The following is a 21,697-nucleotide window of genomic DNA, read 5'->3' on the forward strand; positions in this document are numbered from 1 at the left end:
ATCAGTCTATGTCAAATAGCAGTGAGAGGGTTGAGCATCAACACCTTCAAAGAGACTTAACAAATGTTTTATCTAAAAAAACGTTTACACATCAGCTTATCGAAATTATACAGCTTAAGGTTGTATAAGAGTTTATTGCTAAAAGCACTACATCAGTTGCTAAGTCCGACCACTATACGGGGGACGGTTTGTTCTGCCTTCAACATACTATGCGTCGTTTAAATTATTTATGCTTACTACTTATTATACTTTATCAATTATTTCCAATATTATCATTACATTTCTGTCATCGATCTTTTATATACTGATCTCGGTTACTATCGGATAATGACGCGTTTACACAAATCCCATCGCCTTAAGAAACAAATTCAACGTTAAGGCCGTAACGGACGGGCATACCCGACCGCGATTCTGGTCCAGTCCGATCGTGTGAAAGGTCCGTTAAGGACGCAGCTATAAGTGAGAGAAAGAGATATGCTAACCGGAAGGTCGCAGTCCGGTACGCCCGTCTGTAACGGCTTTAAGAAAGGTCCTTGATGTGAACCGAGGTCGCACTGACATTCGTAATCTTATATACACATGTAACATACAGATGTAATGCTGTTGTTTTCCTTCGTATTGTCTCGGAAACGTTCGTATTTGTCATGCTACTTCAGTCAACCTCAGTACCTTTTTAACCGTAACTGACTGAAATGTCTCGTGTCTTGCTTTTGTAGCAAGACACGTTCGTACGTTTCCGTGAAAATACGATGGAAAATAATTATGCACTACATCTGTACAGCGAAGTGACGAGTGTAATCGCTCCATTAGTTAACTAAATAATCTCCATCGTGTTGGGGCACTAATCCGATTAGTATAAGAGATCAGACCGACGCGGGGCAACACTGACACTGGTATTCGTGACGTCACACTGTGGAACGACGCCATACTTGTTACATGAGATTGTTCTGTTCTTGGGAATCTGTTCAGGACTATCCCGACCAAATTGTACAAATCTTTGTGTACATGAAAAGTTATCATCGAAAAACAAAATTCACATGTATCAACACAAGTATGGCGGCGTTCCACAGTGCGTTATATCGTGAAGTTCCATTCCTGACCTCAAGTAAATTTAGAAATTATTATTTCCATTGTTATAATACTCATTTATGGCGTTATTAATAAACGTCTGTCCAATAAGCTGTTGATAATCGTTTGTCATTATTTTTGTCATTTGTGTTTTATACAGACAAAAATTAGCAAAGATTTGTTTGCGTTTGTAACAAACACAAAATAATAATGTTATGTGACATAGGCTTGTTAACAGCTTCCTATAAGGAGAGCCTTATACTTGTTTGATACAGTCATAGTATTTAACCTTTTGGACGCCAATGACCGATATATCCGCACCGCAGATTCAACGCCAAAGACAGATTAATCGGTCACAGACCACAGAGCAACAATGCATAAAGTTCAATTTCAGTTTTGACACTTCGGTGACGTGGCGTCCGAGTGACAGCTTTTGTGTTTGACACGGCGTCGAAAAGGTTAAAAAATGTCAGCCAATGGAACTAATTTAGTCCCTTTGAACGCCATATTGAACCTTGTCATAGAGCACGAAGGTTGATATTGGGCTGTAGCCGCGCGCGTCTTTTGACGTCCTTAGCGACCAAAGGGTTGACGTTCAGTTTAACGATATATCAGTGTCAACGTAGATCGCACTAACTTACATTAACCAGTTGGATATTGAATACACACACATACGCAGTCATACGCACAGACAATTACATTTTATTTTGTATTCACGAGACATTCTTCCACATTTTAAATTACGCAGGGAACCCGGGCCGTACATTACTGCTTTTTAAATAAATTTATCACTACGCGCGACACTGGCTTAGCTATGTTATACAGGATGACATTTGAGTCGTGATCACTATTTAATTTTTACTAATTCAAAGCGATAGTTAACATGAACAAATTATTATAGCCCTTACAACGGAAACTTAACAAATAAGTTTTTTATTCTCAAATGTATCGTAAACAATTAAAAAAAACTAACAAAACCTTTCCAATACTTGATCAGGTAGGTATCCCATGTCACCCTGTATAACATTATTGTAAATAAAATCTCTTTCAAGAGTTTAAGCCTTTAAGAAAGAAGGTCGTTACACAAATCGCCACAGACAAGACAAATAAATACGGAAAGGATGGCAACACTGACGATTTGCAATCTCGTATGCTCATGTCTAAACGCCGAACACAATTTTCCAGCAATTGTTGGTCAATGCGAGCAATATTGAACTCTAAGACGACCGCAATAACGAACAACGCAACAGAGTACTGGTAAATAAGACTTGATTGCTAGAATTTCATTTTTAAAAACATTAAAAAAAAATAATGGAAAGTCCATAAGTAAAAAATACAATGAAAAGTGCACTCTATTGACGGTTAAATACGAATGAGTCGCCTGCAGGAGGTTTAACTACGCCGAGAGACAGTCAACGCTAGAAAACGACTTAGGCTCGAAGGCTAGGCCTAACGCTTATAAACTATCGGATCGTTATCCGAGGTTATATCTAAGAAGAACGCTCTCTAAGAGGGTAGACATTGACAAATAAAATAACTTGGGTGTCGGTTACCCTGTATAATACAGGTTGGCATGTATGGTCACCCTGTATAATACAAGGTGGCATGTATGGTCACCATGTATAATACAGGGTGGCATGTATGGTCAACCTGTATAATACAGGGTGGCATATGGTGTCGGTCACCCTGTATATACAGGGTGGTATGTAGGAGTGATTTTGTTTGTGAATGCCCAGGTGAAGTGTAGACCCTGGTGGGTTGTTTGGCACACGCCGGGGTCGCGGGATGCCAATAGAGCACACGGAGGGAGCGGTCCATGCGGGCGCGCACGAGCACAGCCGGTTAGCTGCGGGGACAATACAATGAGTATGATTAATGAGAAAAAAGTAAAAAGACCGTAAATAGGGTATTTTCCTACTAGTCAAATCAGTTACTTTTTTAGAACTGTCAAAACGATTTGCTAATATGGAATTTATATGAAACATTACATCGTGACGTCACGGTCAACTCACCTACTTTTTATATTTCTATCCGATTATTAAATAGAACTTGTGTTTATAAATAACTCCTATCTGTGTTTTTATAATAATTATCTGGTGCTTTATTTCGTGCATGGTGTAAAATAATTTATTTTGGATACAGCTATAATACCCTATTGTCGGGTTACTCTACCTCTCGCGTCGAATGATGATCCCTATGACAGTTAATTTTTGAAATGTAGTAGGGTAATTCGCCAGTAATTGGCCACCGGCCAACAACTGGCCACCCTAAACTAAAAATGAATTCTACTCACCTATAAACAGAATTCATTTTTAAGGTGGCTAGTTATTGAAGGCTGGCCAGTTATATAAACCTTATTAAAATGAATTCTGTTTAAGGTGAATAGAATTCATTTTTAGTTTAGGGTGGCCAGTTGTTGGCCGGTGGCCAGTTACTAGCGAACTACCCTAGCTGTCACGTAAAATATTTCTATTTAGATATTTTTTTAAAGTTTAGAACATTATTTTATTTAGAAATACAACATTTACATCATAGATATATCGTTAAAACATATTTCTTTAATAATTTTCTTATATTAAGCCCAACCAAAAGAGACTTGAAGGAACTGTCATAGGGACTATAATTTTAAGCGAGAGGTCTCATAAAATTTTGTAATTAAACTGTAACATATAAAACATGTTTGTCGAGTTGAAAAACAAATGCAATCTGTCAGAAAATTAATGTAACTGCAACGATTGTTTGGTAAATGTCAAAATATAAGAATAAAAATGGCAAAAGCAGTTTTAATGATAGTTACTTAGCCAGCTTATAAACTATGTTTATTATGTTTATTATATATTTTGTAATAATATGTATGCTAGTTTTAAGGTATTTATCTATGGGCCAATAGTTGCCTGAAAATAAATGTTTTCATTCATTTCATTCATTATCATCGACAAGGGTTTAAGCAGAATGGGCGTTTCATTTAGTTTACTTAAATGCTGCTTTTATGCACACTAAATTAGTACGGGAGCGCTTACGTGTGGTGACCTGGATTATCTTATGTGCTCCGTCTTATAGTTGAGGTGGTCTGTGATGTTGCCACATGTATTCACATTATACTCTGTATCTTTAGGTATTTAAATAAAAGTAAACAAACAATTTGTGCATTTTCGGGTAGTTATAACATTTATTGGTTAACCAATCAAACACAAAACCGCCTGGATCAGTCACGACGTGTCGTGTCAACGACCTGACTTCAACCTACATTATTTGATCATGTAATGTTTCCATCTACCTTCAACTGGCTTAAGGAGCCATTTGAGGGTAGATTTTGTTTACTTTTATTTAAATACGTAAAGATAGACTATAGAGTTCGCACGAATAAACAGGGGTATGTGCTTGGCCCCCACAGTCGTTACACGTTAAATATCCGTTTGAAACATAGAAGGTAGGATCCTATAGAAGTGGTATACGCGTGCCTCCGTTAGGGACAAAACATACGCAATGCGACACTATGATTGGTCGAATTTATTTGTTGCCCACCATAATACATATGGTGGGGAATAAAAAATAATGTGAGACTGTGACAAGGATAAACAATAATAGCGCTTTCGCTACTACTCCTACTGAAAGATACATAGAGTCGGACCAAGAAAAGTCTGCAGCGGATTTGATAGCCCACGCAGTGCAAGTGTTATTTATACGTCATAATTTCATAAAACTTTAGACGTTTAAAATAACACTTGCACTGCGTGGGCTATCAAATCCGCTGCAGACTTCTTGGTCCGACTCTAAGACCCTACCCCTCATGCCAGATCCAGTTATATATACTAGATTCATGCTTTGAAAGCCACGCCTATCGTGCGCGACGCGATATCGTGCAATTTGTCAAAATGCACGAAGGTTGATATTGGGCTACAGTCGGCGCTGAACATGTTCGGCGGTGAACGGTTTAACTGTGCGCGTACTCACTTCTTCTTGTTCTTGGGCTGCGCGCGCGGCGGGGTGTTGGGGCGGCCCATGTTGAGGCCGGAGTACAGCTTGCGCTTGTCGGCCGGCTTCAGGATCTGGAACGAGCACATCAGCGTCTCGTCCACAGACATCAGGGCACCTGGAATACATGAAAACATTATTAGCAAACATATTTTTTACCTACACAGCATCTTATTAAACAAAAACAATTCAACGAGCTATGTTAGCTATGTATGTACCTGCAATAATATGTTACTCTTCGAAGGCCGCAAAAAAATGTGACACGCAATAGAGCCATAATAATGGCTCTACAAATAAGATCGTGTCAGATATTTTGGCGGCCTTCGTTGTGTAAGATATTATTGCAGGTGACTGTACGAGGACCGCGGTCGAAGTAAGTATCTTAGAGTTACCAAACTTAGAAATGAGAGACAGTGGTAGTAGAAGCGATGGCCACTGAATACGCAACTGATAAAGGGTCTTCAAAGGGTTTTCAAATAAAAAATCATTTATTGTCAGGCAACGAACGCCACATATCTTACATATCATAAACTTAAAACGAAACACAATTTTGGCGATAGAACGGCGTGGCTCCGTTGAATCGTCTGCTCTTGTGTCAGATCACACCCATAAGTCGGCACACTGCGGCGGTCTTTATAGACGATAGTTGTAGATGGTTGAATAGAACTTACCCGCGTTGTCGAACTCGCCGCAGTAGTTGGGCGCCGAGAATAGAGTAACCAACTGTCGCTTGGCGAAGAACTCGTAACCGTCTTCAACCACTTGATGCGCGCGGCAGATCAGATCGAACTCATGCTTCGACAGGAACTTGCCCACCACCTGTAATGTTAAAATAAGTGTCTATAAATTATCTAGACCTATCAAAAAACACAAAATCCGTGAATTTAAAATGGATTTATAGCTAATCATGCAACAACACTGTTACCCAACGTCATAGTATTAGTATTTGCTCAGGTAAGGCGCAATCTAAGAAAATTTAAGCGAAAAGTTTGGCTATTTGTGGGATGACAGGTGTTGCTGAGATATTAACCCCTGGAGCGCCCCAGTATGGAACTCCTATACTAGTTACCAGCACACGTGTCTGTTTAGGGCGCTCCACGGGTTAAACGTCGACTAGTTCGTTGATTCTATATGGTGAAACTCGTCCTGAGGCTTTCATCTCCGAGCGATACTGAAGCTCAAGTCTGTAGAATAGTTTTCTTTCACACAACAGCTATAAACAAAAAAACCTAACCTATCTATAGGATATCCTTACGAAAATCCTGAAAAGTTAACGGTTTCAGAATTATGACTTGTGACAATTTGACAATCATTACATTATGACTTTCAATCATTGTCAAACAAAGGGATCCGTCCGTCGTCACTTGGCGTCAGACCGCAGCAGACGTACCTCGGTGCCGAAGGTGAAGCTGACGCCGCGGTCGTTCTCGCCCCATCCTGTGGTGTCCTTGTCGGGGTCGGACCACAGCAGGTCGCACAGCAGCCCCTGGTCGGGCACGTCGGTGGGCCGCATGATCCGCCGGATCTGCTCCATGGCCTGCAGGTCCGGTGAGAGACCGCCGTGGCAACAGAAGATCTTCTCGTCAACTGGAATAGAAGAGAAAGCTGTTCAGTAATGGCGAATACAACATAAAATAAAAATATTCTGCAAGTAGACCTCAAGGGCTTTTTGCAGTGACATGAACAGGGACAACATGGCTATGGAATTTAAGACATATATGTATATATGAGTATCTGACTAAGAATCAACCATAGCTAGAACGATTATCTATAAAAAGTAGGGATGTACCGACTAGTCGCCGACTAGTCGGAAAAGCCGACTATCCGGCCACATTTGTAGTCGGCGATTAGTCGGCGACTAGTCGGCAAAAATGGCCGATTAGTCGGCACTTTATTAGTGAAAGAAAAACAGAAAAAAAAGAAATCAACTGTCAATATTTACCATATTTTTTGTTTATTTTACTAAAATACCTATTCAGGGTGCATATGAAAACTTTAGTTCATATAATTGACCGTTTAATCGTTATCGTATGTTGGTGGGCTGGTTTTTCCTCTACAGGTCGATCTCAACTGATTCTCGCGTTCATGTGCAAGTTCGATAGTAATGTTTTTTTATTATTATTCAGTTTTTTCTTTAATGGTGGAGCCATGAGGAACTATTAATGTTACTGCAAAAATTTTGAGACTTAGTCAGGGCACGTTGCACGTAAAGACGCTGACCACAGGGGATAGGTTCTTAACTGGCGACAACGTACGAGAAATAGAGCCTTGGATATACCTTCTACAAGCTGTAGGTACTGACGGTCTGCTCAGGATCGCAAAATAAAAGAACTAAAGACAGAAATTGAACGAGGATTTTTGTGAAGGTCTTTGAACGTGTAGAGAACACCTTTTAGCCAAGCTAAATTATGATGAATAGCGCAACCCTTGAGCAAAACTATTGTTTTTCACCTGAACTTATACGAAACTAATGATCTGGCCGACTAGCCGACTAGTCGGCCGACTAATCGGCCATTCGAGCGCCGATTAGTCGGCTAGTCGGCCAAATCAATAGTCGGTACATCACTAATATAAAGCGATCAACATGGTAATTTAAGACAAATAAAATGAATACGTTGCCAGTCTCATGTCTCATATAGAGCTTCTCAATCCTGATTGATTCACATTTTCGTGGAACGACGCTCCGGCTGTGGAATGAGCTCCCTTCCGAGGTTTTCCCCAGGGTCTACAGTATGGGGTTCTTCAAAAAAGGAGTGTACAGGTTTTTAAAAGGTCGGCAACGCGCTTGTAACACCTCTGGAGTTGCAGGCGTCCATAGGCTACGGTGACTGCTTACCATCAGGCGGGCCGTAAGCTTGTTTTCCACCGATGTGGTATAAAAAAAAACAAAAGCAATATAACAAGCCTTACAACAAGCATTGAGCTGTATCCCTAGTAGGGCTTTAATTAAAGGCCAGAACACAAAACGTACAAAAGTAGATCAGTAAACTGAGAGTTTATTATTAACTATTCGGTTTCTGCTCGCATTTACTCAATTAATTTAATCCTATTAATGTTGTCTATCCATATACATAAAGATAACCTTTGCCTAAACATATTAGTATTCAGGAGCATGTATAATAAAGTCTGACCCAAATAAAACCCCTGCGCCTGGAAGCGTTGAGCGGATTAGGCGCAGGCTCGTTCCGGGCGAAAGGATGGGTGAACATTAATAATAAGCTGTCGAAAATATACTGATAGTGGGTAGATGCGTACATCATTAGAAACGTACCTGTACTCTGTATCTTTAGGGACTTAAATAAAAGTAGACATATAATTTGTACATTTTCGGGTAGTTATAACATTTATTGGCTAACCAACCAAATGCAAAACCGCCTGGATCAGTCACTGAACGACCTGACTTTTAACCTACATTATTTGATCATGTAATGTTTTAATCTATCCTCAACTGGCTTAAGAAGCCATTTGAGGGTAGATTTTGTTTACTCTTTTTTTAAATACCTAAAGATACAGACTATAGAGTCTGATATGAGGATAGGAATTGTAGGAAAAATAAGTACGTTCCGGCGGTTCCAAGTGCAGACTGTGTTTCAAGAGATATGCGAGGAGGCGTAGCGAGATGTGTTAAGAATAAATAGAATAAGTGATTCGATTTCTCGCTCAGCGCGGCTCTAGGAGCGTTCTGTTTATTAAATATAGCCATAAGCCGAGCGTAAACATTATTATCAAAGTTTGATTCTTGACAAGTTAGTCTAGACTCTAGAAAAGCTTTTTGTTAAATATACGAAAGGCAATTGCATTTTAGATACTCGTAGACTACAAAGACAAAGGCTGGTATAATTTGATAGTGCCCGAAGACCTCTTGCTTAAATTTTAATTACATTCAATCAAGATTTTCAATGAATCAATGGCCTCAGCTTAATTAATAATTTCTCTAGCCTCCTAAGGCGTAGCCCTACAAGAAACAAATCCAAATTTCGCCGGCGAAATTGGAACCTATGTACATATAGTGTATTAACGTTGATTTTGGTTTGGGAGAAAAATTAAGGAAGCGAAACAAATGCAACTCTATTCCGATTGAAAAGATTGAAGAGCCTAAGGGCTGATTTAAACGGCTCGCGAACTCGCATTGCGGTTTTTGATCGGTCGGTTGATTGGACGTAACCAACAGTCCGCAATGTAACTAAAATCGCATGCGAGATCGCGCGCCGTCTATATCAGCCATAAAGGAAGCCAGGGTATACGCTAGGATAGATTGGTTTATGAATAACTTAAATTACTCTTACAGTTCTACAGCTTGTCAGCGGTGTATTGACACACGATACGAGACGCGTGAGAAACATAAACTAGAGATGCTAAGTTACTGATAGCTTAGCCGCAAACATATCAATCTTGCCGGTATGAATCGATCAAGAAGCCCGGACCCGTATTGTAGAGACATCGTCGAACACTTTCAAGTGCCGTGATAGATTGGATGCAAATTGCCAGAGCAATTACTTTATTGATTGTGGTTAGACAATCTTAAAAGCCACCCAGTGGCGAGGCGTTCTTAGAACTCTGTTCCTACCGATTTTCTTGCTTTAAGATAATTAAATATTATAGGACATCTTACACAACTCGACCCAGTCGCAATAAACACTTATATACCAGGGAAATCCAAAATTCAGGAACAAATATTTGTGCTAAACACACAAATAAATGCTCTTACCAGGATTTCAACCCGGGACCTCCGGCTTCGTAGGCACCACCGACTAGGCTAGGAGGCTGTTAACATATTTAATAAGCCAAATCCGCCCGACTCTGCATTAAAGACCACAAAGAAGCTTTGTTTAAGAATCTAGATGAAAATGCGTTTACGTCATAATGCCCTAGGCTTCTTTGTTACATAATATAAAAGAGAACTTTTTATAAACGGAAGCAGCACATTTTTCTCTCATTTTCCACGCAGCCCCCACTAACGAGTTTAAGTTCTCGGCTCGGTATAATCCTGTAAGCCGGAGTTTCAGTGGGTATCTATATCCAGGGTCATTACTTTTTCCGGGTGTTCGATATGGGATACCTAAGGTACTCTTTTACGCACATCGAAACTTATATACTCCTTGGAATTAACTTTGAATCATGAGTTATAAAGACTGTTCTCTAGCTAAGCATAAAATTGTACTTTCTAGATCTATAATCTCGTCAACCTATAAAATAATAAGGGAAAGTTGATTCTATCAAAATGAGCTTGTATTGCCAGTAGCGGGAGAGTACTCGAAGCGAGAGACTAGGAGGCCAAAACGAAGGTACATTTTGGTATCTAAATGATGTCATTTAGCTTTAATTCGCTTGTACATTTCGCTGATACGTTTTCGTACAAGTATTGGTGCGAACGAGACGCACAGGCGAATAATAAAAAATATATATATTTTTGTGATATCGAAATGTACGAATTAGCCTCTAGGTTTATCTCCCATAGCAAATCTGATAATTCGCCGCAATTCGGCTTTAGATAATATCTTACATTAAAATCTACCACGCCATGGGTACAGTTGTGAGGCGAGTAAGGCACACTTATTTGGGGAAACATGTCATATCAATATTACTTTAAAGGGCAATTTGATACTATGTACATGTGCGATATTTCGTTCCAGTTTTAGCGGGCTCTTATCTGCTTCAAGCGTGTACAGATTGTATCGTTCTAAGAGATGCGACCTGCGACCTTTATAGAAAACGAGAGGTCAACGGACGAGGGTAAACTTCGAGATTCGTCATGTAACAGTTAGATACACAATGATCAAATCACGAATGAATATCTTAAAAGGCATATTCATTTATATAATTGAAAGGCATATTTAGTTTCAATTCTTGCTTTTGCGATTAAAATTGGGAGCTATTTACTGTTTGGAAAATAGATTGCTTATTTAAATTGAATTTCAGCATAGTATCATCTAGACGTGTTTTGTAAACACGATAGTACAAATTTGCTCATTAGCATAGTCAAATCGAAGGCGAGCAGCCATTAATTAACGTATTTATTGTTGAAAATCGCTTGTATCTGCCACTTCGTTAGCATTGATCAGTTTTATTAAAGCAATTATAGTTTTTTTACTTTTATAACCGATAGCTTTCAGTTGAGATAATGGCTGGTCTCTCTCTTTCGCTCTAAAATCTTTAATTAATAAATTATCAACAATATCTACGTAGCGCCTACTACTCGTCATATTATATTTTGAACTTTGTTGTCCTCCCAATGTTCGGAGTTAAATAATAGGTTTATTTACAATTTCACACATACTATATAGCGAAAGCTGTGTACATACACAGGTCGTCTAAATCAATCAGCCTGGTAAAATTCCACTATGTACTGATGAATCATACGACGCGCGAGCTTGATAACCTCAGGTAATCGGAAGACGCCTTGTCAAGTGTAATTTATGATAATATTGAGATAAAAATGGTGAAATTGGGAGAAAATACTTCAATACTCTTTTAGAAAGATCATGGATGAACCTTTTCATTCGTTTTTGCATCCGATCGGAAATATCAGGATATTATGAACAATATCTTAATGCAATCACGAAACATGGATACAGAAATAAATTTGACTAAGCTTGACGTACTGGTAGTTATTGCAAGAGAAAATACCGCTTTGTAAGCTAAGACCACGAACAGCAGCAAAGTTTGCATAGCAATTTAGTAGTTATTACAAAAGGTTGTAAGCGCATAATGGCCTAAACTTCTGTTCCATCATTTCGGATTAGCGGGGTACCCGTGCAATCAGCTGTAACTCGATTATCGGAAGCCCGGATGTTGTTTGCTGCGGGAAATCGACTAAAATTGTTCGCCGTATCTCATCAATCGATTGTTGGCTAGAAGTTGGAGTCATGTTTCCGTGTTAGACAATGAACTCGTGTGTTTGTTTTACTATCATTTATGCTAAAGGAATTCAATACAATCCTTAGTGCGAAAAAACTGTTTAATAAAACATTATTGGATTTAGAAAACAATACGTTATATTCATGAAATCGATACTAAAGAACATTTATTTCACACTTAAACATTTGCGATCAGACTATATATCAAAGGAATTGCAAGGATTCATATCCCATCTCCTTATAATTTCATGATACTGTTCCATTTTATTGCTACGTCCATCGTAAAATAAGAAACACGACCCTGCTGGGGCCACTTCATCAAACTCCGTGCGGACCGCAAAAACACCTTCGACTTTTCAAACTGCGAACGCTAGAATTAATTAAAGTCACAACTTAGTTGTGGATTGTGGGAATTCTGCAAAGTCAACATCGAAGTAGTGGAAGTTGAGACAACTTTACGAGTTGAAGAATACTATTTTTGCAGAATCGCGGGACGCGAGAAAAACAAGCTCAATCTTTACAAAGTTGTAAAGTAAAAGATGAGGATAAACAATCCCCGAATAAGAGGTTGTTTTATCAAGGTCTTACAATAGTTTTATACAAAGGAAGGGCTGTTTTTATTCTTAAGAGCGCTCTTACAAGAAAAGTCGAAATAACGCAAAATTGATGATACTAGTCGACGAAATTCAGGACTTTGTGCTCATTATTAGAAACAATGAGTACTTGTTCCAGTAAAAGTCTCTTCTTATCTTTTTAAATATCGTTGTAAATATTAGAAAAAGGACTTATTAAATTAGTAATGATTTTTTTTCTGATGGTCGTTTCCGAAAAACCCCGTGAAGCACTGAATGGCAAGCTCTTATTTGGAAATGTTGAGAAGTTTACTCTGCTAAACCTGGCTATTTTGTATTACTAATACCCTGTACTTTAGGCATATCAAACGATATTTTTCCTACACACCTTTGAGAAAGAGAAAATCAAAGTAAAACGAACTCAATTTTCTCTCCGAAACAAGTGTCAATTCCTACGAAAATCTACTTAATATCGAAGTCATTTTCATACTCAAGCAATCTGCAACGTTTGCTTATACTGTTGGTATACATTAGTGTTTATGAAATTCTACTATAATTTTTTGGCAATTTTTTGAAAACTACTCTATATTACCGATGACGCGCGCTGCGCCAGCTCAGTGCCGCGGCAGAGCTTGTAGAGGCAGGACGTGTGTCGGTCGGCTCCGCACATTTTCAACGGCGACAACGAGATTTTTTATCATTGTGTGCGGCGGGCGCCGTGTAAAACGCTATACTGTGTGCGTGTAAACCGCAACGAGACACTTTGATCCTAGCACTGTTTTTATAGTATTATAATTTATAATGGTACAGTTTAATAAACTACCGGACAGGATTAAAAATATTTGAAGCGACCTGACATTTTATATGTATTAATTTTGACTCAAGATAGTACCCAGGGTCTGATGATGGAGCCGGAAAGTGGTCACCGGTACCAATCAACCATGCAACTAAACCACTTCGTGTTTAGGCTCGTTTTATTCATCTCAACAAGATCTTTGACACAAGATAGTACTCAGGGTCTGATGATGGAGCCGGAAGGTGGTCACCGGTACCAATCAACCATGCAACTAAACCACTTCGTGTTTGGGCTCGTTTGATTCGTCTCAACAAGATCTTTGACACAAGATAGTACTCAGGGTCTGATGATGGAGCCGGAAGGTGGTCACCGGTACCAATCAACCATGCAACTAAACCACTTCGTGTTTAGGCTCGTTTTATTCATCTCAACAAGATCTTTGACACAAGATAGTACTCAGGGTCTGATGATGGAGCCGGAAGGTGGTCACCGGTACCAATTAACCATGCAACTAAACCACTTCGTGTTTGGGCTCGTTTGATTCATCTCAACAAGATCTTTGACACAAGATAGTACTCAGGGTCTGATGATGGAGCCGGAAGGTGGTCACCGGTACCAATCAACCATGCAACTAAACCACTTCGTGTTTGGGCTCGTTTGATTCGTCTCAACAAGATCTTTGACACAAGATAGTACTCAGGGTCTGATGATGGAGCTGGAAGGTGGTCACCGGTACCAATCAACCATGCAACTAAACCACTTCGTGTTTAGGCTCGTTTTATTCATCTCAACAAGATCTTTGACACAAGATAGTACTCAGGGTCTGATGATGGAGCCGGAAGGTGGTCACCGGTACCAATTAACCATGCAACTAAACCACTTCGTGTTTGGGCTCGTTTGATTCGTCTCAACAAGATCTTTGACACAAGATAGTACTCAAGGTCTAATGATGGAGCCGGAAGGTGGTCACCGGTACCAATCAACCATGCAACTAAACCACTTCGTGTTTAGGCTCGTTTTATTCATCTCAACAAGATCTTTGACACAAGATAGTACTCAGGGTCTGATGATGGAGCCGGAAGGTGGTCATCGGTACCAATCAACCATGCAACTAAACCACTTCGTGTTTGGGCTCGTTTGATTCGTCTCAACAAGATCTTTGACACAAGATAGTACTCAGGGTCTGATGATGGAGCCGGAAAGTGGTCACCGGTACCAATCAACCATGCAACTAAGAGGCTATTCATAAATTACGTCATTTCAAATTAGGGGGGGGGGGGTCTGGACATCGGATGACGGTAGCATGAAGTAGGAGGAAATGGGGGCTTTTGAAGTATGAGTTTTGGATGATTATAGGGGGGGGGGGTCAAAAATCGATGACGTAATTTATGGACAGCCCCTAAACCACTTCGTGCTTGGACTCGTTCGATTCGTCGCAACAAGATCTTTGACAAAAGTTAGTACTCAGAGTCTGATGATGGAGCTGCACTGTGGCCACGGGTACCAGTCTACCATGTAACTGAACCACTTCGTGTTTGGGCTCGTTTGATTCGTCGCAACAAGATCTTTGACACAAGATACTACTCAGGGTCTGATGATGGAGCTCGAAGGTGGCGACGGGTACCAGTCTATCACGTAACTGAACCACTTCGTGTTTGGGCTACGTGTTTGGGCTTCGTGTTTGGGCATCGTGTTTGGGCTTCGTGTTTGGTGTATCACCTAGTGTCAAAGATCTTGTTGAGACGAATCAAACGAGCCTAAACACGATGTGTGGTTTAGTTGCATGGTTGATTGGTAATGGTGACCACCTTCCAGCTCCATCATCAGACCCTGAGTACTGTCTTGTGTCAAAGATCTTGTTGAGACGAATCAAACGAGCCCAAACACGAAGTTGTTTAGTTACACGATAGACTGGTACCCGTGGCCACCTTCCAGCTCCATCATCAGACCCTGTGTATCTTCAGTGTCAAAGATCTTGTTGAGACGAATCAAACGAGCCCAAACACGAAGTGGTTTAGTTACATGATAGACTGGTACCCGTGGCCACCTTCCAGCTCCATCATCAGACCCTGTGTATCTTCAGTGTCAAAGATCTTGTTGAGACGAATCAAACGAGCCTAATCATGTTACTACATGGTTGATTGGTATCCGTGACCACCTTAATCATCATCATTATCATCAGATCCTCAATACTAGTTCGTTTTTAAACCCTCGTTGATACAAACTTTACAACCTATAGGTACCAAATGCTATGACGAAACATGTAAATAAGCGAGTACCTATAATTTATTTCGAGTAATACTTATACCTTCATAAGTACGAGTATGGGGCTATTCATAAATTACGTCGTTTCAAATGGAAGGAGGGGGGGGGGTCTGGACATCGGATGATGGTAGTATGACGTAGGAGGAAACAGAGTCATCCGAAGCATGATTTTTGGATGATTTGAGGGGTGGGGGGGGTCAAAAATAGATGACGTAATTTATGAACACTGCACACACTTACATTTGCACTGCATTTAGTATTTTCGTACTTACCAAATAACAATTTTAGGACTTTAAAAGTTAAGCACAGTTAGTGTTGTTATGGTTGATTTCAATATGCTTCGCGAAGGATCAAGAATGTTTAATCCATCATTGTAGTGCGAGTGTGGTAGAAGGGATCGGCATACTGAGCTCGCACGGCCTGCCGCAGCGTGTAAAATACCTAAACTCGCTCAACGCCGAAATGTAATAGCGCTCTTAATAACAACAGATGCAAAGTGTTCATGATTTAGACAAATTAACTTTCTTGAAGCGAAGAGAAGTTTGACGAAACAGGCAAAAAACTGAGACTCGGATTAATAACTGGTCCAGAAATAACAAATGTTGATAATAACGATGTGAGAGTTGGACGTGAGCCAATTGTTCGTGATGATTCTGATGATTTAACCATTATCGCACGGACAGTTAACTTCATATGATATGATGGTTACGTGTAATTGTGTGCATAATTTGTATCTACGCTATGGATCGTTTAATGTGTTTGTAATGATATTGTATTGCTTAAGTACGCAGGTACAAATTAATCGATCAAGATCCTAAACTTAGACTTACCAGTCTTTGCATAAGTCTAACAAAAAACAAAGACGCAGAACAGCAAATTGCCTCTTAGTCACATAATTTTATCAGTTTGAGGAACAAGTAAAAGTGTCGACAGTTCAAATTGAATTGAAGTTATAGACAGTTGAGAATAGAAAAGACTCTTGAGAATAAAATGTACTAGACAAGTATCAAGCTAAAGCTACATAAAATTTGAAATATTTTTGGCAAGTAAAATATGTTGGCAGTTGGAAGATCATTAGTGAAATATTCCTAGAAGAGAGTCTAATAAGGTTTTAGCTTTAGTATCGAGCGGTCTTGTAATGAATTCCCAAAAGGCACAATGGCCTCGTGATTAAGTACTTTCTCCCCAGTCGAGGAGTAAATATAATTAATTATCTCGAGTAAACAGTAAACTTTGCCCGAGTAAATATTGTGTTTTGTTGAAGAAGCGGCATGATAGCAGCTATCAGCAGGAATATGCTTTCCTAATTCGTCCATTCATAACACCAGAAACGCACTAAACAGTCGTGAAGCCCCGAAGTTAGGCTACAGGCTAGAAAAAAACGTTTAATTTAAAACTGCCCCAACAGTATCTGAAGTTGCGAAGCTGTCTTTTATCTTACAGCACATATATCTTAGAAAAGGATTAACAAGATGACGTTAATCTTTTAAAAGATAAGAGAGAGATTTTACTAAAAGATCTAGAGTATTTTGTATACGACGTACGAATACATGCTTATTACGAGAGAATATTTATTCCTTTCATGCTTGTGGGAAGGTTATTTCTGAATAGCAGTAAATGAACCCTCTTGAACAAAGTTAGAGAATTTCCACTCGGAAGAACAGGACCGAATAATTTATTGCAAAGTTGATTAGGTAGGTGTTATGTATCATTCGAAAACATGGGCTTGGGCTATCCAAGATCCAAGAACTTCTTTTTCTAATCACGTTTTTGAACGGTTTGTATCCAAAACTGTTGGGATTGTCTTCAATTATGGTGTTTTTTATTGCCAACGTCAACTGTGGTTGAAGTGCATGCGCCTCCGCCACGTGAGCTCTACACGTGCGCAAACGCATTGGCTGCGATTAAACAAGAGGCGGTCTAATGGTCCCCGTAAATGGTGAGAACTGTAACTGTTCCCCGATCCGGCGTAATGGCCACCGTGTCGAGATTGATGATTGTTAGCGACAGTTTAAAGCTTTGACAATGGTTTCTGCGCTCTATTAAAAGTGACCATAATTGACACATTGAAACAGTTTTTCTAAACTTGTTTTAATAAGTACACGTTTGAATAAGCAAGTCGCAATGTTAACATAGTTCCTAATATTCCTAGTATTCCTACCCATTAAGAGCCAACTAAGATCCGTAGCAAATTCATAGAATGGGATCCCATAATTTTTGTGGACAATGTTATGTACTGTACCTCTTTTCCTTACGGCCTCATGGGCCGAGAGGCCTCTGTTAAGTCATATGTCCGGTGCGTTTTGTCCGCGCGAAACAAATGGAAAGTACCCGTTAGTAACTTGGAAAACTATTTGAGAATTCAAGGCGCGTCATGAAATCACTATATTTTTTCTCATCGCCCAATAAATCCATCGATGCATAAATAAATCGGCGTCAACAGGGCATCAAAGATTAAGAAACGAAAATAAACTCACGCGTTACAGCTGGCGGAGGTTGCCCGCAGCGCGAGAAATTGTATACAAGGAAAGCAAACTGAATACATAAACGAAGAACATTATTTCCACGACGGATCGTTTTAAATCCAATATTGAGGCTGCTGAGAGCCTATCTTAGCTGTAAATGGGTTTTACATATATCTTAGTCACATGATTTTTACCAAAATGTGTTTGCTTTTACCGATCGACATTTTTCGATTAGGAAATTACAACGAAGTTCACTTATCGGCACAGTCTTGACGCAAAGTTATAAAACATTCCATTACTCGTTTACCGTATTTTAGCCGTAACAGAATGTAAGTAAAACAACACTGGTATATCATTTCAAAGCGTTACTAATTGATCAATGATGTTTTGATGATCCGAATAATTTTGGTTTTCGCGTCACCTTGGTAATCTACCCACGCCATGTGTAAAGTCATTGACAGACTTGACAGCAAAAAAATGATTAGCAAACTATTCATAATAACGATATTATGTCATTATCATAATCAGAGTATCATTTTGCTTACAATTCATGCATTAGATATCATTATTATTCTTGTCGCTGCCGACATTTTGGCATTATCTCTGTATACATTAGGCAATATATTTCAGCCTGTTCGGGTAATGTCAGATTCCGTTTTGCCGGCGTGTGTACGGAACTCGTTAGCCCAGACATTAATAACTTTCATATCGCATGACGTCACTCACATATGGTCGGTTAGATACGCAATAGACCGCGTGAAATATTTAACGAAACGCGCCGTTAGGAAGATTTTAATGATGGAATGGTAACATTTTTGTAAAGCTAAATATTGCATTAATTTTTCATTAAAACCTCCTTGATAAATAAGTACTTAAGAAAATTTATGGCAAACATGAAAAATAAGTACAATGTCATTTCAATGTAAACAGACTAACGACCTTACTAAATTATATTTATTCAGCAAACACAATTTCACTAAAAACTTATTCCAGCAAAATGTTTTTGTTGACGATTTTACTACTACCTACCTACTACCTACGCTATCACATTTTACCTAGATACCATAAATTTATCTGCTAAAGTTTACTTGAAAAAAAAAATATATGTGTTATTGCGTCTGTCACTTGCATTATTAGTTTAATGCTGAATCTTTAAATTTAAATAGTACATATGAACAAGATTGTAGTCCAAGCAAACAATTATTGACTTGTATAGTATCTCAAATGTTTTAATTGGAATTTTCACGTGCCGTCAATAGTGAATATTAGGCAAAGCTCTGCGTAGGTGGCACCTTTGTGGCACATACAGTAAACAAACCACATTGACACATGGCCTACCGCGAAACAAGTAAATCGAAATTTCGTTTTCTAATTTCTCTCTCACTCTTGCATATTCGAGCGATAAAGAGGCAGATAACTAAATTTCGATATTCGCGTTTACCGGTAGGCCCTTGTTAACAAACCGCCTTGATGCATCAATGTCATATTTTATTGTCTGTGAAAACTTGTCAAAAAACAGTTTAAGGCACAGTATGTATAAGTTAGTCTATGAATTTACTAGAGTCGGTAGTGCTGCACTCTGGCTGCAGAACATTGCAGTAATATCCCCTATTCGTTCACGAACTTTGACAATCTCTGTAGACAACAACACGTTGTAAATAAATACGCTAAACCAAATTGAATTTCTTGTTAACGTTTTTGTTAATGATGAGTCGATTACATTTAATTAAACATTCAAGATCATTCATAAAACAACTTTGCAGAATCTTATTTTGCCCTTGAGTGTGTCAAGTGTACGCAGTGTCTAAGGACGGTTTGCCCTTTTGCTAGGTAGCTTCCCTTTCTCATTACATCACCCTGATTTAGGAGCGGCCTTGCATACGTAGGTTCTCTCGACAATGTCATGGCGACCTCATATAAACGGCTATCTTTCCCTAAAGACATGACGTCACACTAAGGTTGGAGATGTTTGCACAGAGCTTTGTGCTGTTTGCACCTGGCGCTCTGTTCCTTGGGTAAGAGGCGGGTGGGTGTATACGTTGTGTCCCTCTCTGTGATAATGGATGTTTGTAGGGCTGTGAAGGGTGTCGAGGCACTTGTCTTGCAACAATGAGCTGCGGGGACACTGGCGGATCTAGGTTGTGTTATGTTTATCTGCTGAGAGGTTTTATCTTTGTTACGTTGACAATGAAGAGATAATAACGTGTAACATTGAGCTATTTATTACTGTTTATTTAATAAAAGCAGTAAGTTAATTTGTTTCTCGGATGCAAAAAGTACTTTTTTTTAAAAGGCACTTGTTTTTACGAAAGCGGTTGCCAATGCCATCAGACTTAAGTACAAACCTATAGAAAAAACCTAGGCCTTGCTAGTTTTAGGGCGTCGGACACCTTGACTATTATAGGGGTATTTCTAATATTTACTTCAGAAGTTATTCATTGTGAGCCATATTTTTACACTCTCACTCTGCGGCTTTGGGCCGAAAGACCTAATACAAAGTACGGTTAATTACGAGTTACTGTAATTGCCGCAACGAACGTGACAAAATGACGCTGTCGTCAAAGAATTCCCCTTATAAGTTTACAAGAACTTTGCCTGCAATAAATAGCGGTAAGTTGACTAGTATCGCGTCATTTACTCCAACCCTGGCAATAGCCTTGGGCGAGGGAAGTGAATGTTTATGGGCTACACTTGAGAAATTGTCCCCCGACAACGAGGAAGCGACTATATATTTTTTTGGGACTATTTTCTCACTCAAAAGACGTACAACGCGCGAAAAAAGGCATAAAAATAAAAGCTATTACACACCTATGATATGTGTGAGCATATAAATCTGATGTTGCAAAAATATGAGAATACTATGATGATGGGATATTACTATGATGTCATACGTAATAAAGTTTGACGTGGTTAATAATCGTAAAGGGGTTTATAAAACTGGAGTGATATATTATGTTATAAGGAACGCCGGTATAAAAATTTGAACATAGACACAATTTAATACTAGTAAATCATAAAATTGATCCCATTTCCTAAAGAAAACTGAATAAAAAGTGGATTAATGAAGATGTGGCTATAATTAACAACGTTACCATCGCTTTTAACGTATACAATTTACACAAACAAGAGGAAACGGAGCGTGAAAGTGCTAAACCTTAAACAAATGGAAATACTTCCGGCGTCTGTTATTCAGGTCGGCAAAGTTGACTCAACGATAATTAATTACATTGTATTTAAAAACAGAGACCTTTTTTCCAACCTTGGAAGAGAATTCAAGGGGATACAATAGATGGCACATGTGACATTAAGTTTTATCTGAACATCTAGTGTAAATTTCATTCCATAGCGCGACGTGCGTTCGCGTTTGCGTTATGTCTATTTTTGTATGGGATTTTGAATAATAGGGAGGTTTTGGAAACTCATAATCCTATACAAAATGCCACTTAAAGCAAACGCGTACGTCACGTCACGCTATTGAATGAAATTTACACTAGGGGTACCTACTGGCCACTGATAGCGAATACATATAAATATTGTTATCGCATTGATGCAAACGATTGAGAAAGATCTAATAGAGGCAGACAAAAACTTTGCCAAAGTACTCGGCGATAAATATGTATTTAGATGGTGAAATGAAAAAACAAATGTCGGAATGCTTGATTCAAAGATAGGTTATTTATTTGTTCAACATAGGTAAGT

The 21,697-nt window shown here is 39.1% G+C and overlaps 1 protein-coding gene across 1 annotated transcript in view; it reads right to left on the reverse strand.

The window, feature by feature from the left end:
- Nucleotides 1–101: 101 nt before the first annotated feature.
- Nucleotides 102–21,697, reverse strand: part of LOC134800075 (serine/threonine-protein phosphatase alpha-2 isoform) — an 82,525-nt gene continuing 60,929 nt past the window's right edge. Inside the window, exons 5-9 of the mRNA XM_063772541.1 lie at nucleotides 6,434–6,630; nucleotides 5,715–5,862; nucleotides 5,023–5,161; nucleotides 2,719–2,914; nucleotides 102–2,622 (exon numbers count right to left, since the gene is read on the reverse strand). Of these exons, the coding sequence (XP_063628611.1) occupies nucleotides 2,911–2,914; nucleotides 5,023–5,161; nucleotides 5,715–5,862; nucleotides 6,434–6,630 (488 nt within the window). The 3' untranslated portion in view covers nucleotides 102–2,622; nucleotides 2,719–2,910. The remainder of the gene's footprint in view (nucleotides 2,623–2,718; nucleotides 2,915–5,022; nucleotides 5,162–5,714; nucleotides 5,863–6,433; nucleotides 6,631–21,697) is intronic.

This window comes from Cydia splendana, chromosome 19 (assembly GCF_910591565.1).
Source record: "Cydia splendana chromosome 19, ilCydSple1.2, whole genome shotgun sequence".
Classification (NCBI taxonomy): Eukaryota; Metazoa; Arthropoda; class Insecta; order Lepidoptera; family Tortricidae; genus Cydia; species Cydia splendana.